We start from the raw sequence: 23586 nt of genomic DNA, 5'->3' as shown, positions 1-23586 counted from the left end.
GGCTCCTGTGCTGTGTCCCTGGGCCTTTGAAAGCAGACCAGAGCCAGGCTGTGGAGTACAGTTCAGAAAGGGATGTTGTCCAGTGGGACCCCACCACCACCCTCTTCCCCAAACCTGAGCCCACATGTTAGGGGACTCAAACATGCTTCAGCCTTTCCTCCTCTGCTCTGAATACTGCCCCTCTCTGTGCTGAATGTCCCTGAGGACATGCCTTCCTGCAGCCTTCGCTAGCAGCAGCTGAGTTTCCACACAGGGGCTTACCCCGTCACTCTCCTGTAGCTCATTCACGCTATTGTGCCTCCTCTCTTTGATCAATGTAGCTCCTTTGGAAACTGATTGGCTCATTCGCCATGTTTTTGGTCAACTTTCCTCCTGGAATAAAGACTTTAGCTCTTGGTTCCCCAGTTCACACTGCTCCCATAATAGCATCTGGGTCTATTAGCATCCATATGGATGGGCCCTGCCTCATGTCCCAGCTGCTGTTCTACAAAAGGGGTGCTTTTCCTCTGCCTACTTCAGTCACCCACATCCACAGCCCTTGACCTTGTCCTTGCAGCTGCGTTACCTCCAAGCCTACTCACCACATTCCAGCCTCTACTCCAAAGCATGGGCTGTGCCCACTGAGGCCTCCAGTGTCCTGACTGCTGTGTTTGCCCCCTTACAATTGCCTCCCTCCATGCCTGGGTGTTGTGCTCCATCGCTGGGAGTGCTCCCTTGTAGATACTCCCAACATTCTTGCTCCTCTCTCTCTCTGCCAGCTTTGCCTAAGTAGCTTCTGACCCTGGTTGAACTCAGCTACCGATGACCACACCAAATAACTGCACGTGGCTCGAGGAAACCTCAGAGTTGCATGATGAGTTGCAGTGGTCATAACCACAGACCTCGAATAGACTCTCAGTCCTTCAGGAAGGAGGACACTTCCTGGTAATTTATTTTCTGAATCTCCGAGATGGCTGTGTCCTACCCTCTCCTGTCTTTGAATTTCTTGTCTTAGGTCACACACTCTCACATTCTCTTTCAGCTAATGACACCTCTACAGAGTCCATTGAGAAACAGGGCCCTTACAATCCTGCAGCTCCCTGTCACACAGGAGGCAGCTTCCTGGTTGACATGCCGGTGCGCCTGCTTGTGCACCACCCGCATCTCTTCTTTGTCACAGGAACTCCTTTGCCATACTTGCCCACCCTCTCCTGCACCGCTGCTTCCTCCTGCTCTGCAGAGGACTAATGTTACAGTCTGTGCATCTCTAAAAAAGTGCTTTTGTGACTGTATTCTGTCCGGCCACTGCCCTGCTCCGCTCCTGGCCTTGCAAGGATTCTGCATCCCTAGCTCCGCCTCCTCACTACTCATCCCCTCTTCAGCACACTCCAGCCTGCTTTCCTTCCTCATTGCACCACAGAAACTGCTTTGTCTGTCTCTTATGACCCCCACTGCCAAACCACTAACACTTGCCCAGCTCTCTCCCTGTACATCTCTACCGTAGCCAGAAGAGACCACTCACTGCCCCATCCGCTCTGTCCTCTCTTTGATTCCATGACATCATGCTGTGATTTTCTTTCTATCCCTCAGTCTCCTCCTGGACACTCCAGTGCCTCTCTTTGGCCTATCCTTCTTCCTTTCCATCCTCCCTAGACCATTGCTTTAAATGGTCCCACGACACCTACTCCTCCCAGTTTCCTACCTCTAACCCAGACTGTCCCCTGAGCTGCAGGCTAGGGCTGGCTGCCTACTTAGCAATCTCTATTTGGATAGCTAATGGACATCTCAGACTTAACAAGCACACAGAACTCTTGATGCTGCCATCTCAATAAGCAAAACCTGAGAGCTACCCTTAATTCTCCTCTCCTATGTCTGTTTCTCTTACAGAACAGATTCTTTCTTTTTGCACTGCCATCCCTTTAATGCAAGACCCCTCTATTCCAACTTCCCCCCAGAGAACTGCAGTCAGTCTAGCTGGTTGTCCCATTCCCACTCTTGCCACCTAAGTGGCCATCTTCTTCACAAAGTCAAAACCATCCATCATCTTGCTTCAGTTCTTCCTTGGAATAACAGTTCTACCTGGAATCACATCTCAGATCCTTACTGTAATGCTTTCTACCCTTGCCCTGGCTCTTGTGGTTCTTGGGTTGTCTGGAAGGTGACTGGAGATGAGAATGGTATTTATGATAATTTCCCACAGAGGAGATTCCATTGCACCCCCTTTCAGCCCTGCAGTGTTCATAGTCAACCTTTTCTCTTCTTCTCAGCCACCATTGACACTCACCAGACACATATGTGTGATCCCTTCCCAGGCCCCACTCCCTGGGAGGGACACTCACCTTAGCAAGGTGTTTGTGACAAGGGCCCCAGCTCCTATCAGCAGGGCCCATTGCGGTGACCACACTCTGCACCTGTGGTGGCCAGACCTCCAGCTGCTGCCTCGTCTGCTCCTCACCGTCACCTGCCTACCCTGACACCTGATGTCTCCTCCGGTGGCTGTGATGGGTGTAAGGGTTGCAGCTACCGTGCCATCTGCCATCTGCAAGCGGGCAGTTGCGTGTGACCTTCATCTCCCCTTCTTATTTATACTCCACCAGTCAGATGGCATCGCAGTGAGCCTGAACCTCAGCCCTGGGTCACTTCTCACGCCACCCTATGCTTGCACGCACTGGATGGCTTCTCCGCCAGGACACTGTTCTCTTGTGCCAGCCTAAGAGAAATCTGCCTGACCATGCAACAACCTCCCTGGTGTGCTGTTCTCCAGTCTTACGTTAGGATGGAGCTGGACCAGAGAAGGTTAAATAGAGTTCCAGCCTCTTACACCTCCGGAACGGTGTACCTTCAGCTGAACTGAAGTACAATCTTCCTGAATAAACTTCAATTTTTCCACTTCCTTCAGTGCCTCCCCTGTGCCCATGGGATAAATCCAGTCTCCTTACCCTGCACACAAAGGCCTCCCTGACCAGGCCTCCATATCCTTTCTAGTGCTCTCTTTCCTGGTTTGAATTCCAGCCTCAGTACCTCTATTGAAGTTTCCATTTTGAAATGTTCATGGTCAAATAAAATAGAATAAATTCATGGTCACTGAGAGGTTTCCTTGAAAAATAAAAGGACTGTGCTCTTGTTTTCTTCTCTGTAGGTGTAGTGTCTATTTAAATGCAGATCATACATGGTGGTGGGGTTATGGACAATGCTTATTTCCAATGGAACCAGTCTTAGCAATTAGCAACCATTTTATTTTCAATGTTACCAAAGTGATTGTGTTTTCATGGTTGCTATTGTTTTATAAATAGTCTGGTACAATTACAATGTGTGACTTAGTAATTGGTTAACTGTTGTGATTTTTCCCTGCATCCACTGTATCTGAATCCATTGTTTGAAAATTGCTTTCAGACTTTTCAATGAGAAGGAAAAGAGATACTTCTCAATTGTTTTGTAAGAATCATTTTCTAGGAGAGTGTTTTGTACTTTGCTAATGAAAGCATTCACACTGAAACCTTGTAGAGGAGGATTTTCATGGTAATTCTGAGTTTAGGGTCAAGATTAGTAGGAATGGATGGTTTTGCTAAAGTTGTTGGAAGACTGGAGCCCACACAATGGCTTCCAGCCTGCAGTTCTGGCTCCCAAAGCATCTTCCAGGCCACGCTATCTCAAGAACAAGGCATTTGTTGAATCAGAATATGGTTATGGCAAATACAAAGAAGAAAGATGCCCATGATGACTGGTGGCTTCACTGTCGTGCGACCAACTGGCACAACCAAATCAGTGGTCTCCATCCTCACCTGACTGGCAGTGAGTAGAACATCAGTTTTGAAGTAGACTGGTTGTACTAAAAATGGATTCAGAGGTGAGATGAAAGGAATCCATTTCTTCCTTTTACAGTGATTTTCAGCAAGTCATTTAACCTCTCTGGGCTTTAACTTCCTCTCCCTATATGGAGAGCAGAGAGTTCCTTCTTCACAGGCCTGTTGTAAGTAGTAAGTGAAATCATACTTAGATGAGAACTTTCTAGATCCTAGAGCACTGAACCACACTTGTAGTACAGTATGGTAGTGCCTGGGTCAATATTGATTTCCGATTGTCACCGATTGGATAAGTGTGGAGCTCTGCTGGTTTCTCGAAAGAAGAATGTGATCAGCTTGGAATGCAAAACAGTCAATGTATAAATAGATCAAATGAACAATAGGATCATCCTAAAGTAGAGGCAACTTTTAGAAGGTTTTTGCAATAGTTAAGGCAAGGGGTTATGATGAGTAACAGAGTAGGGTCAGAAAAAAGGAAAAAATGGTGCTTAGAAGTATTGATAAGAGAAGCCCTTTGCACTTGAGTTAACATGTAAAAGAATGGAAATGGGAAATAATGATGAAGACCTGGAATGAGACCTGGGTGTTGGAGAGAATTGGGTGCTGTTAAGTGGGAGTGAAAGTGGCTTAAGAGGACCTGGGAGGCACCCAACTAGAGCTGTCTAGAAGGCAGAGAGAAATACAGCCTGGGCTTGGAAGAGGGCTTGGAAAAGAAGAAGATAAGAGCTGAGGTTGTGACTATGGAGGGGAGTCAATAGGGAAAGAGTTAGAAGTGTAGAGACAACCGCAGCTGCCTTGTAGAAGTGTTTGATCAGCAGGAGGGGGAGGGGTGAGTACTTGTGGAGGGAAAAGCAGGCTGACCCTGGGGAGACCAGAATGCCACAGTTGAATGCCCAGAAGGAGGGACTCCTGGGGGTTGGGAGCTGGTGAACAGAGTTGACCATTGTGAAGAGGTCACCAAGGATGAAGGCTGAGAACTGGTCATGGGGCTGCCAATTGCATGGCCGTCAGTTGACATTTCCAAGGGCAGCCTGTGTTGTGAGGAAAAGCCGCATCACTGGGGGTGGGTTGATGGAGAGAAGGCATTTCTGTAGAAGGCTAGCAGAGTTAAAGTCCTGTTTCCTCTTTCTAGATGAGGAAGAAATGGGCCTGTGTGTTGCTTGGGGAAGGAATCCTGCAGAGAAAGATGTTTGACCAAGGCAAGAATAATTGGTCTTACAGTCAAAGAAGCAAAAGTTGGGATACTTGAGTTGAAGGAGGAAAGTAAGGAACGAAGAGACAGTAGAGAAGGAAGAAAGCCATTTTAAAGTTCAGAGAGAAGTTGTGGCCCCAGTATTTCCAGTAAAGTAGGGCGGGTCTGAATACTTGGGGATGGTGGTAGAGACCTAAGTCTGAAAAGAACACAGGAAGTTTGAAACAGTTGCTTTGGGGAAAGTGGGAGAGAGGCATCGAGAAAGACTGACAGGCCTGCCCACTCACCACCCTCCCTTCCCTACCAGTCACATCCCTTTCTTAAACATGGGAATTTGGCGGCTTTCATACATAAAGATGGGCTTAAGAACAAAACCACATCCTCCTGCCACACACTCATACTTACTTAGATGGTGTTGACATTGCCACTGGGAGTAGCTCCTACCCTTAAATATCTCAGGTGTTTCTGTAGTCACATCAGCTAGTAGTGACCTTTGCTCCATGGTGGAAAGATGACTGGGGCCTCAGTGGGACAGGTGCCATGTCAAGCCAGGCACAGCATGTGTCCGGTCAGCAGGAGATCTCACGTCCAGTTCTAATGGCCTGCATGGTCCCTCTGTGCCCCAGCCCTAGCTGTCTGGTCAGGGAATAAGTTCTTCTGCACAAAAGAGGGAAGGAGCTCGGGGGTGAAGGGTGATAGCAAGGACCCAGAGGAGGGCGATACATTGTCCACTGAAATGCATGACATGCCAGAGGATAAGAGAAGGCAAGAGAGAGAGAAACAGATGCCCAGTGGTCTCAGAAGTAGGGAGCAGCCATGGCTTGGGGACTCTGGGTCCCAGACCAGTCTCCTTAAAGCCTGGGCTGCTGACCTGGAGTTCAGTTTGATCCCCTCCTCATCTTTCAGCAATAACCCTTTTTCCTTGGTCTAGTTTGAGTGGATTTCTGTTCCTTATAGCTCAAGGAGCCTTCTCAGAGATCTCCCAGGGGCTATTCCTGAAGCCTGGAAGGGCACACACCCTCCCTTGTTCTCAACCAGCCTGGACTTTGCTTTCTGCCTTGACCCTTGTGAGGACAAGCCCCCTCTTTGCCCTATCACACTGTAGATATGCACCACTATTTTTTCCCACTTGCTTCATTTTTTAAAAAACACTTTTATTGAAGTAACATGAGTTGATAACATTATATAGGTTTCAGGTATGCAGCATTATGTCTCGATGTCTGTACATTTGACATCACAATCACCAAACATCTAGTTTCCACCACCCACCCCCAGAAAATCGACCCCTCATCCACTTGCCCACTGCCCTTTCTCTTCCCCCTCTGGTGACTGCCTGGTCATTCTCATAATCTAAATTTTGGGCACACCACGCTTTTTCCTCATGTTAGAAAGCCCTTTGTTCCCCAGCTCTGTGAAACCGAAGCATCAGCAGCATTGTTTAGACTGAAGAACAGAGGAGAAAGGGAAATAGTCTCAGAAAGTTCACTATCATTGAAAAAAAATGGAAGCAATGAATGTTGTTATGTAGTTGGGAATGAGGCGATGTTGACTGACTTTCCATCTCTGAGAGCACTACAGAAAAAGAACAGAAGAGGCAAACAGTTCATATGGGCAGGGGAGGAAAGGGAGCCCAGGGAACCAGGAGATGCACACTGCGCCTAGCAGCAGCAGGGAGCACCCCAAGAGCAAGGTATTGGAACTCTCTGCAGACCAGGGAGACACAAGTCAGCAGACATCTGCTGTCTAAAATCAAGAGGGAAAAGGCCAGACAATGAAGAGCTGCAAGTTGATAAGCTACAGAGCCAAGACTGTACGTGCCTCACTGCAGGTTTGCTGCAGGCATAGAGAAGGGCCTGGGTGGTCTGGAACAAGCCCTTGTCCAGCTAGTGTCAGTGGAAGTGACCACAATCCCATAGGTCACCTGGTTCCCAGGACCAGGGAGGAGAGAGGGTAGGAGAGGGAGTAGAAGATGGACCTGTGTTTCATGAAGCAGAGAACCAGCCACTTGAGAAATTTAATCCATGATTTACAGTCCTATGTGGTCAGCCCAGCCTACTCCACACCAGATGCAATCTGTATTAGTGGTCAGTCCATAGAGCTTCTGTGCATCGGCTGTAGGAAAAGAGAGCCAGCTCACTGGTTCTGTGAGCTCTGAATTTCCCTTTTTCTGGAACACTTCAGACAGGCTCTTTCATGCCTTGGTAGAAGTTTCTATTCCTGGTTAAAAGGGACCCAGAATGGGTATAGGGGCCATCAAGTGTGGGCTGGACTGTTGTACCAGAACAGTCATGGACTGGGGAGAAAATGCCACCAGCTGACCATAGGGGAGCCATGGTCTCCCCCAAGCATGGGGTTGGATGAATGACAGATGACCAGAACTTTGGGCACACCATCACTGTGAGGGGCCACTTTATTTTAACCTGGAGAAATGTATATTTTCATCATAAACACCTTGACTTCCATTTCTACTAATATAATGCTGTAATGATGTTTTTGCTGGCTTTGTGCAAAAGGACTTAACACGTTTTACATCCTTCCACTGGAGCTAGAGCATTAGGTTAAAACAGACTGGGATTTTACCATCAACATGACATCTGGAACAGAATGAAACTGGCCAAGTGGCTAGGTAACTCGGTAGGGCCTGTGGGCACCACATGTCTTTCTGTGAAAAAGAATTGAGTTTGAAGAAGAGAGTCTTCCTGTCATTTAAAGGGCCTCATCACAAACTCCACAAAATAGTCTGCCTCAGATAGAGCCCCGCCCCCAGAACAGACCAACAGCCAAGAGACAGCTCCCCTGTGAAAGGCATGACACTGCAGGGCTCACACACTTCCTGGCCAGGCTCCAGCTTGGTATGTGGAGATAAACCAGACTTTGCCATGGATGTGTTATAACACTATCAAAGGGTATCTTTTGCCTGGTTTGTGTGGGAAACCAACACCCTTCATTACCTTGGAACTTCGTTCCCCAAAGGTTGCCCCATCGATAGGCAGAAGTGTGCAGCAAAAAAGCCTCCTCACAAATAGAACTTGGAAGGCTTTTTGTTAAAAAAAAAAAAAAAAAAAAAAAACTAAATAACATCCTGTGTCAAAACAAATGTGACAATGGACTATTATTTTTTGTCCCCATAATAGCATGTTGTCATATCTCTGTGTCCTGTGAGGGTGGGGGTGGGGAGGAGGTGATGGGGGTAGGGGAGGCATTCTGGAACATTAGAGAAGCACTTCCCGGTTTTGCATTTTCTAAAAATAGAAACTGCTCCTGGGGGAAGTAACTCAAGAGGTTGATGTCTGCAGGTGCCCGGCCGCAGCCTCGAGTTCATTTCCAGAGGAGAGCCCTGCGCTTGCCGGAGAACACCAGCTACAGCGACCTGACCGCTTTTCTCACGGCAGCCAGCTCTCCCTCCGAGGTGGACAGCTTTCCCTATTTGCGAGGATTAGATGGAAATGGAACAGGTAACTGAGTCTCTTCTCTTTTCAGCGGGGCTTCTGTGTTTTATCTTTATTTGTGGCCGAAAGCAGTAGTAATAATGGGAGAACCAAGGTCGCCGGAAGGAATATTTTCTACAAGTTCAAGTGCATCGGCACTGTGTTACTTACGGAATGTTAGTGAATTCCCTCTGTGAGCCTTTCTGCTGGTAGCTACTCCTTGAGCATCTTCTTCAAGTTCTGTTGGTGAAGTGCATATATTTAACTCAAGGAAGCTCTTTTGACTGACATTTTATTGTTTTAAGTATAAGTTGAGAGTTAGATGTTTTCTGCCTCACTCTCCTGTCCTCATCCCACTTGCCCCTGAAACGTGTGTGCTCTTGCTTCCCTGTCCTAACAGAGGACATATGTCCCAGCTAGAGGAGAAGGGGGCACTGGGTATGCTTGGGGGGTGGGAGATGCACTAGCCAGGGCTCCCCACCGGCTGGTGGAGCATTTGGGGGTGGGGGGACTCTATTGCCTACCATGTGGGTCCATCCAGCCTTCTCCCACGTATTCCCTCGCTCCTGCCATTGACCCTGTAGCGGTCAGACTTTGAAGCAGATTTTTGCTTCCTGTCCCGCATACCTCTAAAGCAGCTCTGTCCTTACGGACCTACTCTCGCATGGTATGTAGAGCTAAAAAAAAAAATCAGAGAAACTCAAAGGCACCAGTCAGGAAATAGACAGTTATTCCTTTTCAGAAAAAGACTGAACATGTGTGCTTCCAGCACCCTGCTCACATCCAAGGAGGCAGCTCAGGGCACTGGAGTGCACTGGCCCCCAACATCCCTCCTGTCTGTGGAGAATGGCATAGGCTGAAGTCCTGAATTGTTTTCTTGTCTTGCCTCTTCTCTTCCCCAACACTTGAGACTAGTCACAGCACAAAACCAGAGGTTGTTCTGGGTTAAATCCTAAGTGAGCATTTCTCAGGATGCTTTTATTGAATTTCATTTAATTATCCAGAGTTTTACATAAGCTGGAAACATCTGATCCATTTTGTAGGATGTTAATACATTTTTGGTTATAGATCAAGGTAACCTGGCAATTTATCATTTGCTTTACTTTCCTCTATTGTATCTGCTTTCAGAACTATTTCTCCTTCCTTTTATTTTTGCATGATGCTGGGTATGTGATTCATATGCCAGTAACTGACCATCATAAATCAGTTATTGGGCGGGGCGGGGAGTTGACTTTTACTTTAAATGGTCAGGCTTGGAAGGAACCTTCCAAGGGACCTTGACCAGGTATAATCCAAGATCAGCCTCCCAGACAGGCGGTGGCACTATCATAAAACCTTACGTAGAAGGGACCACCTCTTTCCTCAGAGCTCATTAATTTTTCTATGTCCCACTTCCAAGTGCTCTTGAATAAGTTATGAAATTCAAGATGACAGGAGGAGGAAGAACATGGAGATATTAGGACTATTGATTTTTAGGAACATTGTTTTATTTTAAAATCACTGTTATTTCAGAGGGAGGAGAAAAGTTCCTTGGCAGGTTATATTGAACTCCTTTTCCTCTGAAATAACCAGTCAGTAGACTGAGAAAGAACAAGAGCTTTTTTGAGTCTTGCAGGAAAGGCTGCCACCCAGGGGTACCCTCACACACCCACGGGGCTATGTTTAGCACCCAGCAGCCCACAGGTTAAGCACCATATCTAGTTCCACTTCATGCACAGCTGCCCTTTTGCCCCACAGCTATTTGCCGTCCATCTTATAAAAGGCATCAAAGAGGCTTCAGCTTAGCATAAGAGTCTCATGCAGGCATCCCTGTGTGAGATGACAAGTCAAAATTAGAGCTCAGCTATGGTAAATGAAAGCACAGAGATGGTTGGAAAGTGTTCAGAAGGTAGATTCCCTCAGGGCTCCCTAAGGGGGGCTGTATCCCATCAGAAGGCACTTCTAGAAAGTCCACTGAGAAACTCAGCCATGTGTGATTTTTTCCACCTCCTCACTTGCACAGTTTATCCATCTGCTCCATTTATTCCCGAGATTTGCATACAAAAGCCAGAGTCCCTGCACCTTAACAATGCCCCACCCTGTTGCCAAGAAAGCACAGGAGCAGTCTGTGGTACTCCCAAGAGAGAGTCAAGCAATTACTTCAGCCAGCTAGTAACTCCAGAGAGGGAGCAACCAATAAAACGAATGACATGAAATTTTCCTGCAGTTAAGAAAAGTTGGTCATAAGATGGAGAATCAAACAGAACTCTAGATGTTATCAGAACTTGCCCTGTGTTCCAAGTGAAGTATCGGAGGTGTCAAATGACAAGGCTGGGCCGCCCAGGATACTGCCCCTTCCCTGGTGCCTGTGCTTGACGCCTGTCTTTATGCAGACATCACGGAGAGGCAGGTGGCATCAAGAGAGAACAGGATGAAAGGTCTTTTATATAAACTCAGGGTTTTGTGTAGACTTGCGGTCTCATAACAAAGACTGGAAGGAAGCAATTTAGCCCCTCAAAGTAGTCATCATTCCAGAGTGAAGATAGGGGGAAGGCTGAAGGAGAGTCCTTTGGAAGACACAGAGCACGAGCAAGAATTTTGTGACATGCTGAGAGCAAAGAGGCCTCAAGAAAGCCGACATGACTGCCTGCAGTGTCTTCACCCAGATAGAGATCTGTTGTAAGAGTACTCCATCCCACGAACCTAAAGCACAGTGCTTCTGCAAAGTTGCACACACTTCTGAAGGTTTACACCTTTGTATTTTTATCTCCATATATATATACCAGAGGAAAGCATTCCAATCCAACTTCCTTAGATGTACAGTAAGAAAAACCCCAGAGGGGTTTCCCTGCGCCTGGAACATACATGATGATGGGGAGTGAGAATTGGAAGGTAATGAGTAAGGGTTGGGGGGTACCACTTCTGGGAGTCAGGAGGCAGAGTCAAGTGGAAGAAAAGATGAATGATGAGTCTCAAGTGCTTTTCTACTCTTAATTGCTGGTTCTCTGTTCAGACATCTTGCCTCGGTTTGTTAAAAGTGTAGCAGCACCTAATTGAAAGCATTATCTCTCCAGTTGTTTATAAAAGTCTGGAAAGTTACTTAATCTCTGTAGCTTTGAGCTCTGTTGCATTGAGAGTCTTAGCAGAACCTGGAGTTGGTGCACAGTGGCTTTGCTTCTATATCATCTTTGGGCAGTTGGCAATTAAGTCTCAGTTCACAAGATAATCTCACCAGAAATATGGTAAATTTAGGTTTGGGGATTTTCTTTACCCTAAACTGAAGTTAACACACTAAAATTTCAAGACTTAAATCTTTTGGGGAAATCTCCTTTGCCATACCTTTGCCTTCATTGGATAACAAATGTGGGTACAAGTTATTAAAGGTGGTGCTGTCATTAGCTGTGTAGACATTGTTCTGTGAAGGACTTAACTATCACTTGTTGAAATTCAAATTCTCTAGATTTGTTTTAAATATTTACATTTTGTCCTAACTGATGGTTCTCATTAATTTAGGTAGGTAAATGAGCAGGTAAGCGTATAAGTAGGTTAATAAGAAATTTGATAGATTGTGTTCTAAAGCAGCTGAAAATGTTTATCATTGCTTTTTCCTCCTTGTGTCTCAGGAAAGATTTAAAAACATGATATTTTGTGTGATATTATATTTCACTGGAGGGAAATTTTTTTTAATGGATTGCTTAAGTATATAAATATAATATTGCTCTCACAAGCATTCCCTAATATATCTGTAAGTAGACAGTCATTAGAGCATTGACTTAGATAAAAGGTCTCTAATGCAGAATAATTGATATATTAAATTCCTTTTAAACAGATCAAAATTCCAGCAGCAACTAAAATAACTCATAAATATTTCAAGTGCAGGTTTTTAATTGTTTATTTTTAGTAGGTGAATAGTTTGAAACACTCCTTGAAAAAAACATTTTTTAAGGGATCTAATTTTAACATTTGGTTTCCTTATGGTGACCTGCTAAATCACTAACAAGTGCCCAGGGTAGCCTTTTTATAGGGTCGTTCTCAGCGATTTCTGCTTAGACCTTCCTCAGAGTCATGGCCTTCCCTTTTGAGCAGCTCTGAGCTCAGGTCCCAGGCCTACCACAAAATGCCCTTAAGGCAGATCCTATTACCACCTTCTCTGCATTCTTTGTGGAGATTTTTAACCTACCTTATAAGATTGTGGGGAGTATTATATCTGTAAAGTTCTATTATAGCACCTGGCTAGACTAGGAATTTGTGCAGATAGGAAGTGCAGTGTGCAAGAAAGAAATGGTAACTGTTCCTCTTTTTTCTTGCAAATGGATTCCAGAGCCTTGGGTGGGTCTTGTAAATGCCAGTGATAGAAAATGCTTTTTGCTTCCAGGAAACGGCACCAGGCATGACCTGACTCCGGTGACGGCCGTCAGCGTCCACTTGCTCGGCAGTGATGGGACGCCCGTGCTGGTGGACGGGCCCATGTACGTCACCGTGCCTCTGGCCACGCAGAGCAGTCTGAGGCACAATGCCTACGTCGCCGCCTGGCGGTTCGACCAGAAGCTGGGTAAGCAGATGCCTGTGCTCCCTCGTGCCCACCACTTCATTACGAGTTGCTTTTCCCTTTAGATCTCAGCAAATCTCCATTTCAAGAAATTTCTGATGCTGCTACTCACTGTGTATTGCGTGTTTCCTAGTGGGTAAAGCTTACTCTCCTGCACCACACAGACTTGCTCTTTGGAGTTTGGTTGTTAGGCCTTTTGGTTTGGTTTAGTTTTCACTTTTAAGCTAATTTACCTAATAAGTGCTCTAAAAGTGGACGCTCAAGTGGCCTCCCCTAATCTTTACCCTTTATTCTTTAAAAGGTCTTGTGATCTCTCTTGGTTTTGTAATTTTCTTTTTCGTTTTCTGAAAAAGAAAGTCATTGCCAGCATTATTCAAAAAAAAAAAAAATACTGTCACTTAGAGAGAACCATTAACAGTATTTTTAATTATACCCTTTCTGTTATTTCATTGTGCATATATCTATTACTATATAACAAGTTACCCAAAAACTTAGCTTTAAATAACAGTGATCATGTTACCCCACGGTTTGGATTGGAATCCAGGCCCATTGTAGCCATGGCTGCTGGCTGTGGGTCTCTAACAAGACTGTAGCTGTAGCTGTAGCTGTAATCCTTACAGCCCAGATTCCAGTCATCTCAAGGTTCACCAGCAACCAGCAAGGACACAACCAGTCTTATGTTGGAGGCCTCAGCTCCTCAGTGGTATTGGCAAGAGGTCAAGTACTTACCTATTCCATAAGCTCCACAACATGGTAGCATGTTTCCACTAAAACCACAAAGGCACAGGCAAAATGGAAATCATGGCCTTTCATAACTTGCAGTCAAAGTGTTCTACCATCACGTCTTTCCAGATGCTGTTGGTCACCAGCCCGAGGCTGGTCCTGAACATGTCACCAGGGGGTCACTGGGGAGCCCTGGAGACTGTCTTTCACAAAAGATATATTTAATGGATATTTAATATATTTATTTAACAGATATTCTGTATTGTTCTGTAACTTGCTTTTAAATATCCATATATCATGAGCATGTCTGCATAGCATTGACCATTATTCTGCAATAGTGTCCCATTAAAGAAGCATGTCAGAATTTAGCTGTTTAATTCTTGATGATTAAAAAATATATGATACTATTCTAACCAATTGCTGTGATGGCTATCCTTGTAACTAGATCATTATGAACACCCATGATTATTTCCTTAGGATAAAATTTTAGAAATGGAATTTCTGAGTTAAAAGAGGAACACAGTTTTGAAGTTAATACATATTTTTCAGTTCACTTCCAGGGAGTTGTAGTCCTTGGGATTCATAAGACTCACAAGACGCAAGTACATGTCGTGCTTAAGATTTTGATAGCACAGTGGCTTTCTAGACGCTGGTTCCCAGTCCCATGCACGCCAAGCTTGAAAAATATCAGTTTTCAAATCACCCATTTCTGAATTGTGAGCTGTTAGACAATGTATAAAGATTACAGGGGGGGAGGGGAGGTGTTATCCAGTGTATTTTCCTGGTTATCTATTTCCTTGAGTCAAATTATAGTTACAGGTATTTATATTTGGAAACAAACGCCTGTTGGGATTTCTGGGGCAACTCGCTTGTTATTTTCCAAATAGTGAATAACAGACTCTATCATTATTGGTGTGGAGTTCATTGATTTTAACAAGTATACTAAGCATGAAGATGTTGTGTGGGCTGTGGTGCCAGTTAACATTCTATACTGTGTAATGTGGCTGTCTTACCTGTGGTGTGTGATCTCTACAACTTGGCTATTTTCTGAGGTATTGTGGTCACGACTGTGGCCTAGAAGCCCAGGGACTCCCAAGAGAAAGGGACATGACTGAGAGACTTGGTGAAGAAACAGGAATTCAGAAAGGTCTTGAATAGAGAGAGAGTAGGAAAGACAAGGGAAAGATTTGCAGCTTGTACCATAAAAACCTAGAAATCTAAGTTAGAAAATCTAAGTCCCTTCTTGGGCAAATCGCTTACATTTGTTTTCTTATTTTTAGGACAGACATTTGCTGGGGATCTCATTCCCTTGTATACTCCAGCTCTCTCCAGAGCCTCCTGGCTGACCCCCACATACTGGGGTCAGTACTAGGGCACAGCACATAGCATGTGGTTGTGAACAGGGGCTGGATGGCTGTGTTACATTGGCTAACATACTTAACCTCTCTGTGCCATAGTTTCCCCCACTGTGAAATGGGGACAATAATAATCAAGCTTAGTGTTGTTACAGTGTATTAACAGAGACACAGTACCAATATTTTGTGTGCACATATTGCGTATAAGTCTCATATATGCATAGAAAGTCCATTAATAATAAAAAAAGAAATTCCATTAGTGGAATTAGGTAATTTTTAGAATGTGTGTTAATTTCAGTTTTCATATGTTGAACTTTTATTAAATAAACTATTTTTAAAATCTCAAAAAAAAGAGGACCCTCTTAAATACATTGCACATATTTCAGTGGTACCAGACGTAAGAACAAAGGGCATTACTTTGAAGCTTTTTACTTATTAACTGCGTCCTCACTGAGTCTTGTCTTTAAATCCTGTAATCAAGGACAACACGTGCTAAGCACCCAGTTAGAATTTTGTTGAATGATTTGATTGGATCAAATTTGGATCATTTAGATGTCTTAAAAATCAGAGCAGTTTTAAGATGTTACAATATAATATTTGCACTTATGATGACTCTATACATTGAATATATCTTCAAGCATCTATCTATGTATAAGCTTAATAAAGGGCTAATGCTTTATACTGGATTTTCTCCATTCTGTAAATTCCATTCCTGCTATTATTTTTCTCCTTCTGCTGCCTCTTTTTGTGTGTGAATATATTTCAGTATAGATGAGTATCGATGAATAGGGGTAGAGGTATAAAAGTTTATGTTCTTAATCTAATGAAGTTTTCGAAAGAAACATACACACACACATACATAGATGTCATGTGTGCCAAACAGTATAGTGTAGGTGAATAAAAGCAGCATTCTTGTTCCCATTAGGTTTATTTTGTATACAATTCACAGTCAACAAAAAATGTAATAAATTTGTTCTATTTACGTAGCAGACTGAGTAATGGCTCCTCCATTATCTCCACGTCCTATCCTCTCAACCCTTTTATTCTTATCACATGATAAAGGAACTTCATGGGTGTGGTTAAGAATCATGAGATGGGGTAATATTCTGGATTTTTCGCATCGCCCACTGTAATCACAACCGTGCTTATAATAGGGTTGCAGCAGGAGTCAGAATCAGAGGAGCTGGAAGAAATTAGAGTGGTGATGCACTTTGAGAATGAAGGAAGGGGACGAAAGCCAAGGAACAGAGGCGCAAGTAGGAAGTAAAAGGCAAGAACAGTCTTTGTCTGCAGAAGGCGCACCCTGTGGCCACCTGGCTTGTGTTATTGTATTAGTATTAGATTGCTGTCAGTAGGCTTGGACTAAGCCTACTGAAACCAATTTTAAATTCTAACCTCCAGAACTATGAGAGAATAAATTTCTGTGGTGTTTAGCCTCTCTGCGTGGTGATTTGTTACAGGAGCAGTAAGAAATTAAGACATTGTAGAATCAAAGTAAAAACAAAGAAATGTACATTGTTATGAGTCCTCCAAAATATAAGTTACTCAAGTCTCTGTTTCCTTTCTGGAAATATTCCCTATGGCAACAAGCCTTTATAACTGAAGTCTTCATTGTGTTCTTAATCTATTTCCATTTAAATGATCTTTTTAACTTAGCATCTACTGTGAAAAATGTAACTGCCAAATTCCTAACTATAACAGATTGTATGTATGCAGAAAAAAAGCCAACATTTGGATTGTCATTCAGAAATAATCAAATGATTTAAAACATGTTTTCTGAAAACTTTATCTTTAACATTGGATGGACATTTCAAAGAAACCATATGTTAACTTAGTTAAACTCAGTAGATGTATATAGACTTCATAAGGGTTTTTCTTTTAGCTATTATATTTAATCAATAGCACTATTAGTTAAGTAAAAATTAAATTATTTCAGTTAAATGAAAAATTCCAACTATTATAAGATCAGGAAAAAATTAGGAACATACCTTAAGCATAGAACACTACTTTATTATTAAATAAGTAATAGCAAATACTATTTAGCTGCTATTTATGATTAATTTGAATACAATAATCACTTCAAAACAAGTTAACAGTTTAAATTCTCTACTGCTGAGGTCCATCAAAGTGATGGCAATTACATAGCGTTTAATAGCTACAAATAGCAATTTGTGACGAATCCATTAAGAACTATTCATCTAAATATGGGTTGGCAAACTATGGCTTAGAAGTTAAGCATGGATTTTTACATTTTTCTAGTGATTGAAGAATATTTCATAACACACAAAATTAAATGAAATTCAGATGTAAGTCTATCAGAATAAAGTTTTATTGGATACTATCAACAGAATGTGCTCCTCCCCAACAACAACAACAACAACAACAACAAAAAATTAATATGTTGAAACCAAGTCTCCAGTGGGATGAAATTACAAAGTGAGCTTTGGATGGTGACTGGACCAAGAGGGTGGGGCCCTCTTAATGGGTGAGCATTCTTGTAAAGGAGACCCCAGAGAGCTGCCTCACCCTTCCATCATTCTGAGGTCACAGGGAGAAGGCCCATCCCCAAACCAGGAAGCAGGTACTCACCAGACATTGAATCTGATAGCACCTTCACCTTGGACTTCCAGCCTCCAGAATGGTGATACATGAACTAGTGTTGTCGATAAGCCACCCAGGTCAGGTCACGAATCCCTGATACAGCCGCTCAGGCAGAATAAGACATCGGAGCTGGCCCCTGCCCTTCGGTTAGGGTCTGTGACCATGTTCTCACTTTACTGGGGTAGAACTGGGTCATCTCAACAGCCTCTGTGCGGCCCCACAAACTGAAGGTATTTATTCTCTGGCCTATTATAAAAAAGGTTTGTGACCCCTGAACTAAAATGCCTTCACCAAGGAAGCTTTTGCCACTCGCGCATTATGCCAGCATATCCCAGGCTGTGCAGGCCGCACCGTTAACCCAAGTTGCCTGCTCGCAGTGTGCGGGAATGGCAGTGAAGCTCGGGGATGACACCTCCGTTACCGTGCAGGATTTCAGTTTGTAAGGAAGAAGCAGGTCTGTCTATGTTCCGTGGGTCAGTCTGAGTTCCGTGGGACTTGACTTGGAAAAATAAAATCACATTTTAGCACTCACTCAAATACTTTCATGCCTGACTGCCAGATAACTGAAAGTTTACTCTGAGGAGAGAGACATCCAGAAGTACACTTTCAAATAGCTTTAGAGTCAGGATTTCATGCCACCATTTATCACAGTTGTTTTGTTGTTGTTTTTCATGACTACAGTTGTCTTTTTTTTTTTTTTTGTCTTTTGGAATAGGCAAAGAATTTCCCATTATAAAAATTAGCCTTTCCATATTTCAGCCCACGTATTATTCATAAGAGAGTGACCTAATAGATGAACAGTATGAATTGGCTCATTGTATGTGGACTCTCAATAAAAATGAGTTTTTCAAGTGAAAATTGCAAGTACCATGATAGAGACCTTTACCACATTTACTGGCAGTGCTGAAGCCATCATGTTAAAATGCCACTGAATGTATCCTGCAAGGGAGGATCTATATAATGAGTTTAAGTCTTTTCCTTTAAGGAATTAGAATTCTTTAACGCGTGAGCTTCTAATGGTGCTCTCTCTTTTGAAAAGTAGTATAGTGCTATTGCCTGTGGCCAGGTGTCAAAGGTGTGTCTGAGGAGATGGGATCAAGTGGACATACGCACCTTCTTAGCAATCGTGTGCAGAAGCTGTGACCTTGGAAGAAGTGGGTCTCCTTGAAAGAAGTCTGGTCTGAGAAATGAAATTTCTTTGGTCAGATGAATGCATCTTAGCTGAAATTTTCTGGATGGTAAGATGATTCTGTCAGCTCTTTGCAGGCATTTTGCTCACTCTAGCCTGTAGCTGGGACAGCAGATGGCTGTCTGGTATTCCAGGTTGTCAGACTGCGATCTGACTTGTTGCCTTAGGGAATGGTCACTCATGAACAAGCAACAAGCAAACCAGGTCAGTGGTGTGGATATAATGTGACCTACTAATATTTAGTGGCAAAGAGGTCAAGATTTAAGATTCTGTAGGTGATGAGTTTTTGCTGATTAATGATAATTGCTTCACTAGGATACTCTCATTCTAATGAGATGACAGAAAAGTATGTAAAAGTATGTTCTAAGTGAATCTACATTGTAGAATGCAGTTTTAACTGCCTTTCCAAACACAGCCTGCTGTGTGTGGGGTGGGGGGTTGCTATAGAAATGGTGTTTACTGAAGCAGCATCTTATCATTGATGGTACATATGTGTCAGGCAGTCAGGAAGACCCACTTATAATTGACCTGTGGTAGATTTGTCTCTGCTTCAGAGAGTGAATATTACCGCGAATGCTACACTAACTGAACTCGCCCTTCTAGGTAAGTCATGACCAGCCTTCCCTTAAAGATAGAGCTTAATTTCAAAACAGATCTAAGATTTGTTTCCATTTTGGTGTTTTTTGTGGAATATTCGTGTTTTTAGTGTTTGATGTGGAAGGATGAGTGGCTGTTTTTAATAACACTAAATGATGTCTTCAAGAAAATAATAGTATTGACTTATCTTTATAGATATACATATATCTGTGTATGTATGTGTATACATGTATGTACATATATATCGCCATGAGCCACATGTCTAGGTAGAACTGGACACATTGCAATACTGATGCATGCAAAATTTAGGAAGCCTGTTTGTCTAATAATTGTGTGCTTACATATGTGGTATTAATTTTAGAGCTATGCACCTCATCCTTTTTACTTAATGAGAGTAAATTCAATAGTCAAGAGCATTAAGCAAAGAAGAAAACAGACTTACTTAACGAAAAAAAAGATGGTATCTGAAGTAGATCTTCTAATAAAGGCTATTTCTTAGAAATAAATATAGCTGTTAAAATTTTTCATAAAAATGAGTCGAGTATCTATTAGTAGAGAAGAGAAAGTAATTTACCTGCAAATAAAGCTGATTGAAGTCATGTAGTAGAAAACAACACTGAAGGCATAGATTTTGGTTGGGTAAACCATGACAGTCCGTTGAGAACATTGTCTTGCCTGAGATCTCTGCTGCCAGATGGCTAAAATTTGTGATTTGTTTTTGAGTCACAGAGTTGGCATCTCTCTTCCATGACAGACCAGCTCATCACAGTGGCTGGGTCCTGCCCCTGTTGTCCGAGTAGAGTGGAGCAAGGCGAGGATCTCATGAGCTGCCCATGGGGAGGAGAGCTAGTGCAGGGTGATCTCACATCATGGACATTTGTTTTTCAAAGTTGCCAAGCAACTCAAAAAACAATCTTGTAATATCAGTCCATCCCTAAGAGTTGTTAAGCCTTTTGTGTTTGTAGCTGCCTCCTCCTGACCTTCAACCCCTCAGTGAGAATTTGCAGAGAATAATACCATCACATAGCTACTTTATAGTTGTGGTTCAGAACCACTTTTTATTTGAAACCCTATTCTTAGAGATTTTATTTTCTTAAGTTGTCATTTTATATAGACCTAGAACTTCCCCAGGGGTTGAGTCTAATGGAAACAGTTTTTGGCATGTTTTACAGTTGACTGTTGGTTTTGTTGTCTTAGAGGGTATAGATTGCTATGTGCCCCCTGAAGGAAAATGAATCATATGTTACAGCCAACTCTTAATGAGCATTCATGGAATATTCCCTTTGCCCATTATCTGCAGCAAATAGGTATTCTCCTGCTGGCTTCCCCATTACCTAGAAGCCTCCACTTTCTGGCTTTGCTGCAACATGGCCTGCATTTTAAGCACTTCCTCAATCATGATTGTTTTAATACCAGCCTGAGTGAAAAATAATTAGGACGATAAAGTTATGACAGTTTATTTTACAGTAAAATATATGTAAGTGTTTTCTCTCTTCAGTTATCTCCACTGGTATAGGTAGTTAAATGGTAAAATTATTTTTGGTAGATTTGAGTACTGGGCTGTCACAGCCTATACATAAAGATTATAGAATATAGCTAGCATGTAACCCAGCAGTTAGGTAGCTGCGACTTCAATGCGGTCCCTTCTCAAGTTAACTGTATGATCTTGAGCAAGTTTGTTTTTTTTTAAAGATTTATTTACTTGTTCATACAGAACTGGGGTACAGGCTAGAGGCTCAGGGGCAGCGAGAGGCTTCACCAGAGACAGAGTGGGGAGCAGAACAGGCAGATCGACGAAGTACACTGCTGAGGGGAGCAGCGGGCGGGTCAGGAGAGGTCTGCCACGCCATGTGGGCTCCTTCGGGGCAGGCGGGAATCTAACTCATGCGGAAGTGGCTTTAGCGTCTCAGTGCTGTGCTTTAACCCGCTGCGCCACCAGGGAGGGCCTGTGTGCAATTATTTTAAATCTGAGGTTTTGGTTTTGATAATAATCTTTTAAGGTAAAATGAAAAATAGCTGGTCATTCATATTCAGAATTCAAGATAATTAGATGCTTTTTTATTACCTGGATTTACATTGATTAATTACTCTGATGGAACAGGACTAAAGACAACTAATAGCAATAGATGTCATACATAAAAGACACAATCTTCCACATTAAAGAAAGAGGATATCAGAGTATATAGAAAAAAAATTTCATGCTAAATTTAGCTAGGAAGAGTTTAGGGAATCAATTCATGAGTCAACCTCATAAGAAGCCGCACCCTAACCTTCTGTGTCAGGTTTGTGTTGCAAGTGACAAGTTCCCTTTCACTAACCTATTGAATACAACCTCAAATTGATGCTTTTCATTTGAATTTTGAGACTTTACAGTCCTTCCATTTCTTTTATAAATTTGTTTTTATTTTATATTGTTATATTACTGCACATCCTTTTGTATCAAGACATATTTAGCACATTGTCATTTTCAAAATTAGGTCAATACAGCTTACATGATATAAATTTAACATTTACATCAGTATGTCATTTTGTCTTTTAGAATACTTTTACCTCTTTATTGCTTTCCTCCTTGGACACAGCAAAAAGGACCCGTCCCCTTACTCTCACATTTTAAAGGGGCTCACTCTAGCACTTCCCTCTTGGAATAAGGAGTTGTGGCCTTATCCTCCGACCCAAAGAGTTGTGGCCACATGTAAGCTCGACTGTCCTTGTAGAACACCCTCTTGGCACATAAGATCCTACAGTTCCCTGACCAAACAGGCCTAACATGGCTTCCAGACTCTCTCCCCACATCTCTCTCAGGTGAGGTCTGCACTGCCGTGCTCACAACCCCAGGACAGAGGGACGGCCAATGGCAGCTGGTAGGGGCTTCAGCTTAGACGTGAAGGTTGACGGTCCACATTCAGGTACACAAGGCAAGAGGGGGTGGGGTGTGAGTTGAGAAGCTTCCTAGGGCAAACACCAATTCGGTTCCACAAAGTTTTTGAGGAACCTAAGAATTCTATAGTCAATCCTAGACTTCAGGTTATTAAAAATTATGGCGGGAGGGTAGGACACATTTATTTCACAATGCAGTTGCCTGCTTTATAGGCTTAAATGTTCAGATTATAGTATATATTGACTGTCATTTGTACTCTCTGGCCTTGAGTTCTACACATGTTAAGGGTGAGCCTGTCCTGTGGCAAATTACTCACTTCTCTAAAGTTAATGTTTCTAGTCTCAAAATGAAATGTAAAAACAAATACCTCCTCTTTAAGGTTGTCTAACACTGAAGAGAGACAATGGGTTAAAGCATACCACTATGAAGCCATCCAAAGCCACTGCGGCACAAGTTCTATCCCCAGCCAGGAAGCTGACCCACATGGTGCAGCAGACCTCTTCTGTCCCACTTGCTGTTCCCCTCAACAGGGTTTTTCAGTAGATCCGTCTGTTCTGCTCCCACTCTGTCTCTGGGTCCTCTCACCCCTGCACCTCTGGCTTGTACACAGTTTTTATATGCATAAATAAACAAATCTTTTTTAAAATAAAGTTATTTGTTTGCAGCTATTTGTGGTCTGCACCCGCAACACACACACAAGACAAATCCAATCTGTATAGAAACTAAAGCAGTACACAAAGAGTGCCTGAAACAGAGCTATAACAGTACAAAAGCCATGGACGGTATCAAAGGAGAGTGCCCAAGGCTAGAGACCTGTGAGTATCTCCTGCACACACAGCTGCAGTACCAGTCAGGCTGAAGATCCAGCAACAGCATTTATTTAACAAACAGGAGACTGGGGAAAAGGAAACAGTTACAAAGGAGTCCAAATAATGCCCAGTGCCCCGAAGCCCCAAACAGGTTCACTTGAGGAAGAAATGGAGACACTTCAGCAGCCCACAACCCCAGCCTAAAGACTGGGCCGGAGACCAGAGAGTGACAGACCCAGCAGCACCAGGAGGTGGTGCCAGAGAACCAGAGGCTGTGGACAGCTTTGCGTGAGCTATTGGCACGCACCAACAGCTAACAGTCTATGAGACACTGGCCTGCTTCTCGCAGGCAATGTCAGGGAGGGGGACAGGTGCACCAGCCAGTCTCTGCAGAGACCTATGAAGGTCTGATAATCCCCTGGAGGCCATCTGCTGAATCTTTCTTCGAAGGTGGTCCTTGTCTTCAGAGGCTGGCTACTTGCTGACTGAATCAAGCTTGCTCTC

General features: G+C 43.3%; 1 protein-coding gene and 1 long non-coding RNA gene across 2 annotated transcripts in view; one reads left to right on the top strand and one right to left on the bottom strand.

The window, feature by feature from the left end:
• FAM171A1 (family with sequence similarity 171, member A1) overlaps positions 1-23586 on the top strand; it is a 66583-nt gene that overhangs the window by 26188 nt on the left and 16809 nt on the right. Inside the window, exons 5-6 of the mRNA XM_004691268.2 lie at positions 8271-8429; positions 12757-12933. Of these exons, the coding sequence (XP_004691325.2) occupies positions 8271-8429; positions 12757-12933 (336 nt within the window). The remainder of the gene's footprint in view (positions 1-8270; positions 8430-12756; positions 12934-23586) is intronic.
• Positions 17205-20209, bottom strand: LOC105854238. Its single transcript, XR_001145941.1, has 3 exons — positions 19970-20209; positions 18723-18789; positions 17205-18108 (listed from the first exon to the last, which is right to left on the bottom strand). It is a non-coding gene; the product is annotated as an uncharacterized LOC105854238 (long non-coding RNA).

Source organism: Condylura cristata, unplaced genomic scaffold, assembly GCF_000260355.1.
Source record: "Condylura cristata isolate star-nosed mole 26May11 unplaced genomic scaffold, ConCri1.0 scaffold00030, whole genome shotgun sequence".
NCBI lineage: Eukaryota > Metazoa > Chordata > Mammalia > Eulipotyphla > Talpidae > Condylura > Condylura cristata.
The sequence above is the reverse complement of the archived record's forward strand: the minus strand, read 5'-3'. Positions and strand labels throughout refer to the sequence as shown.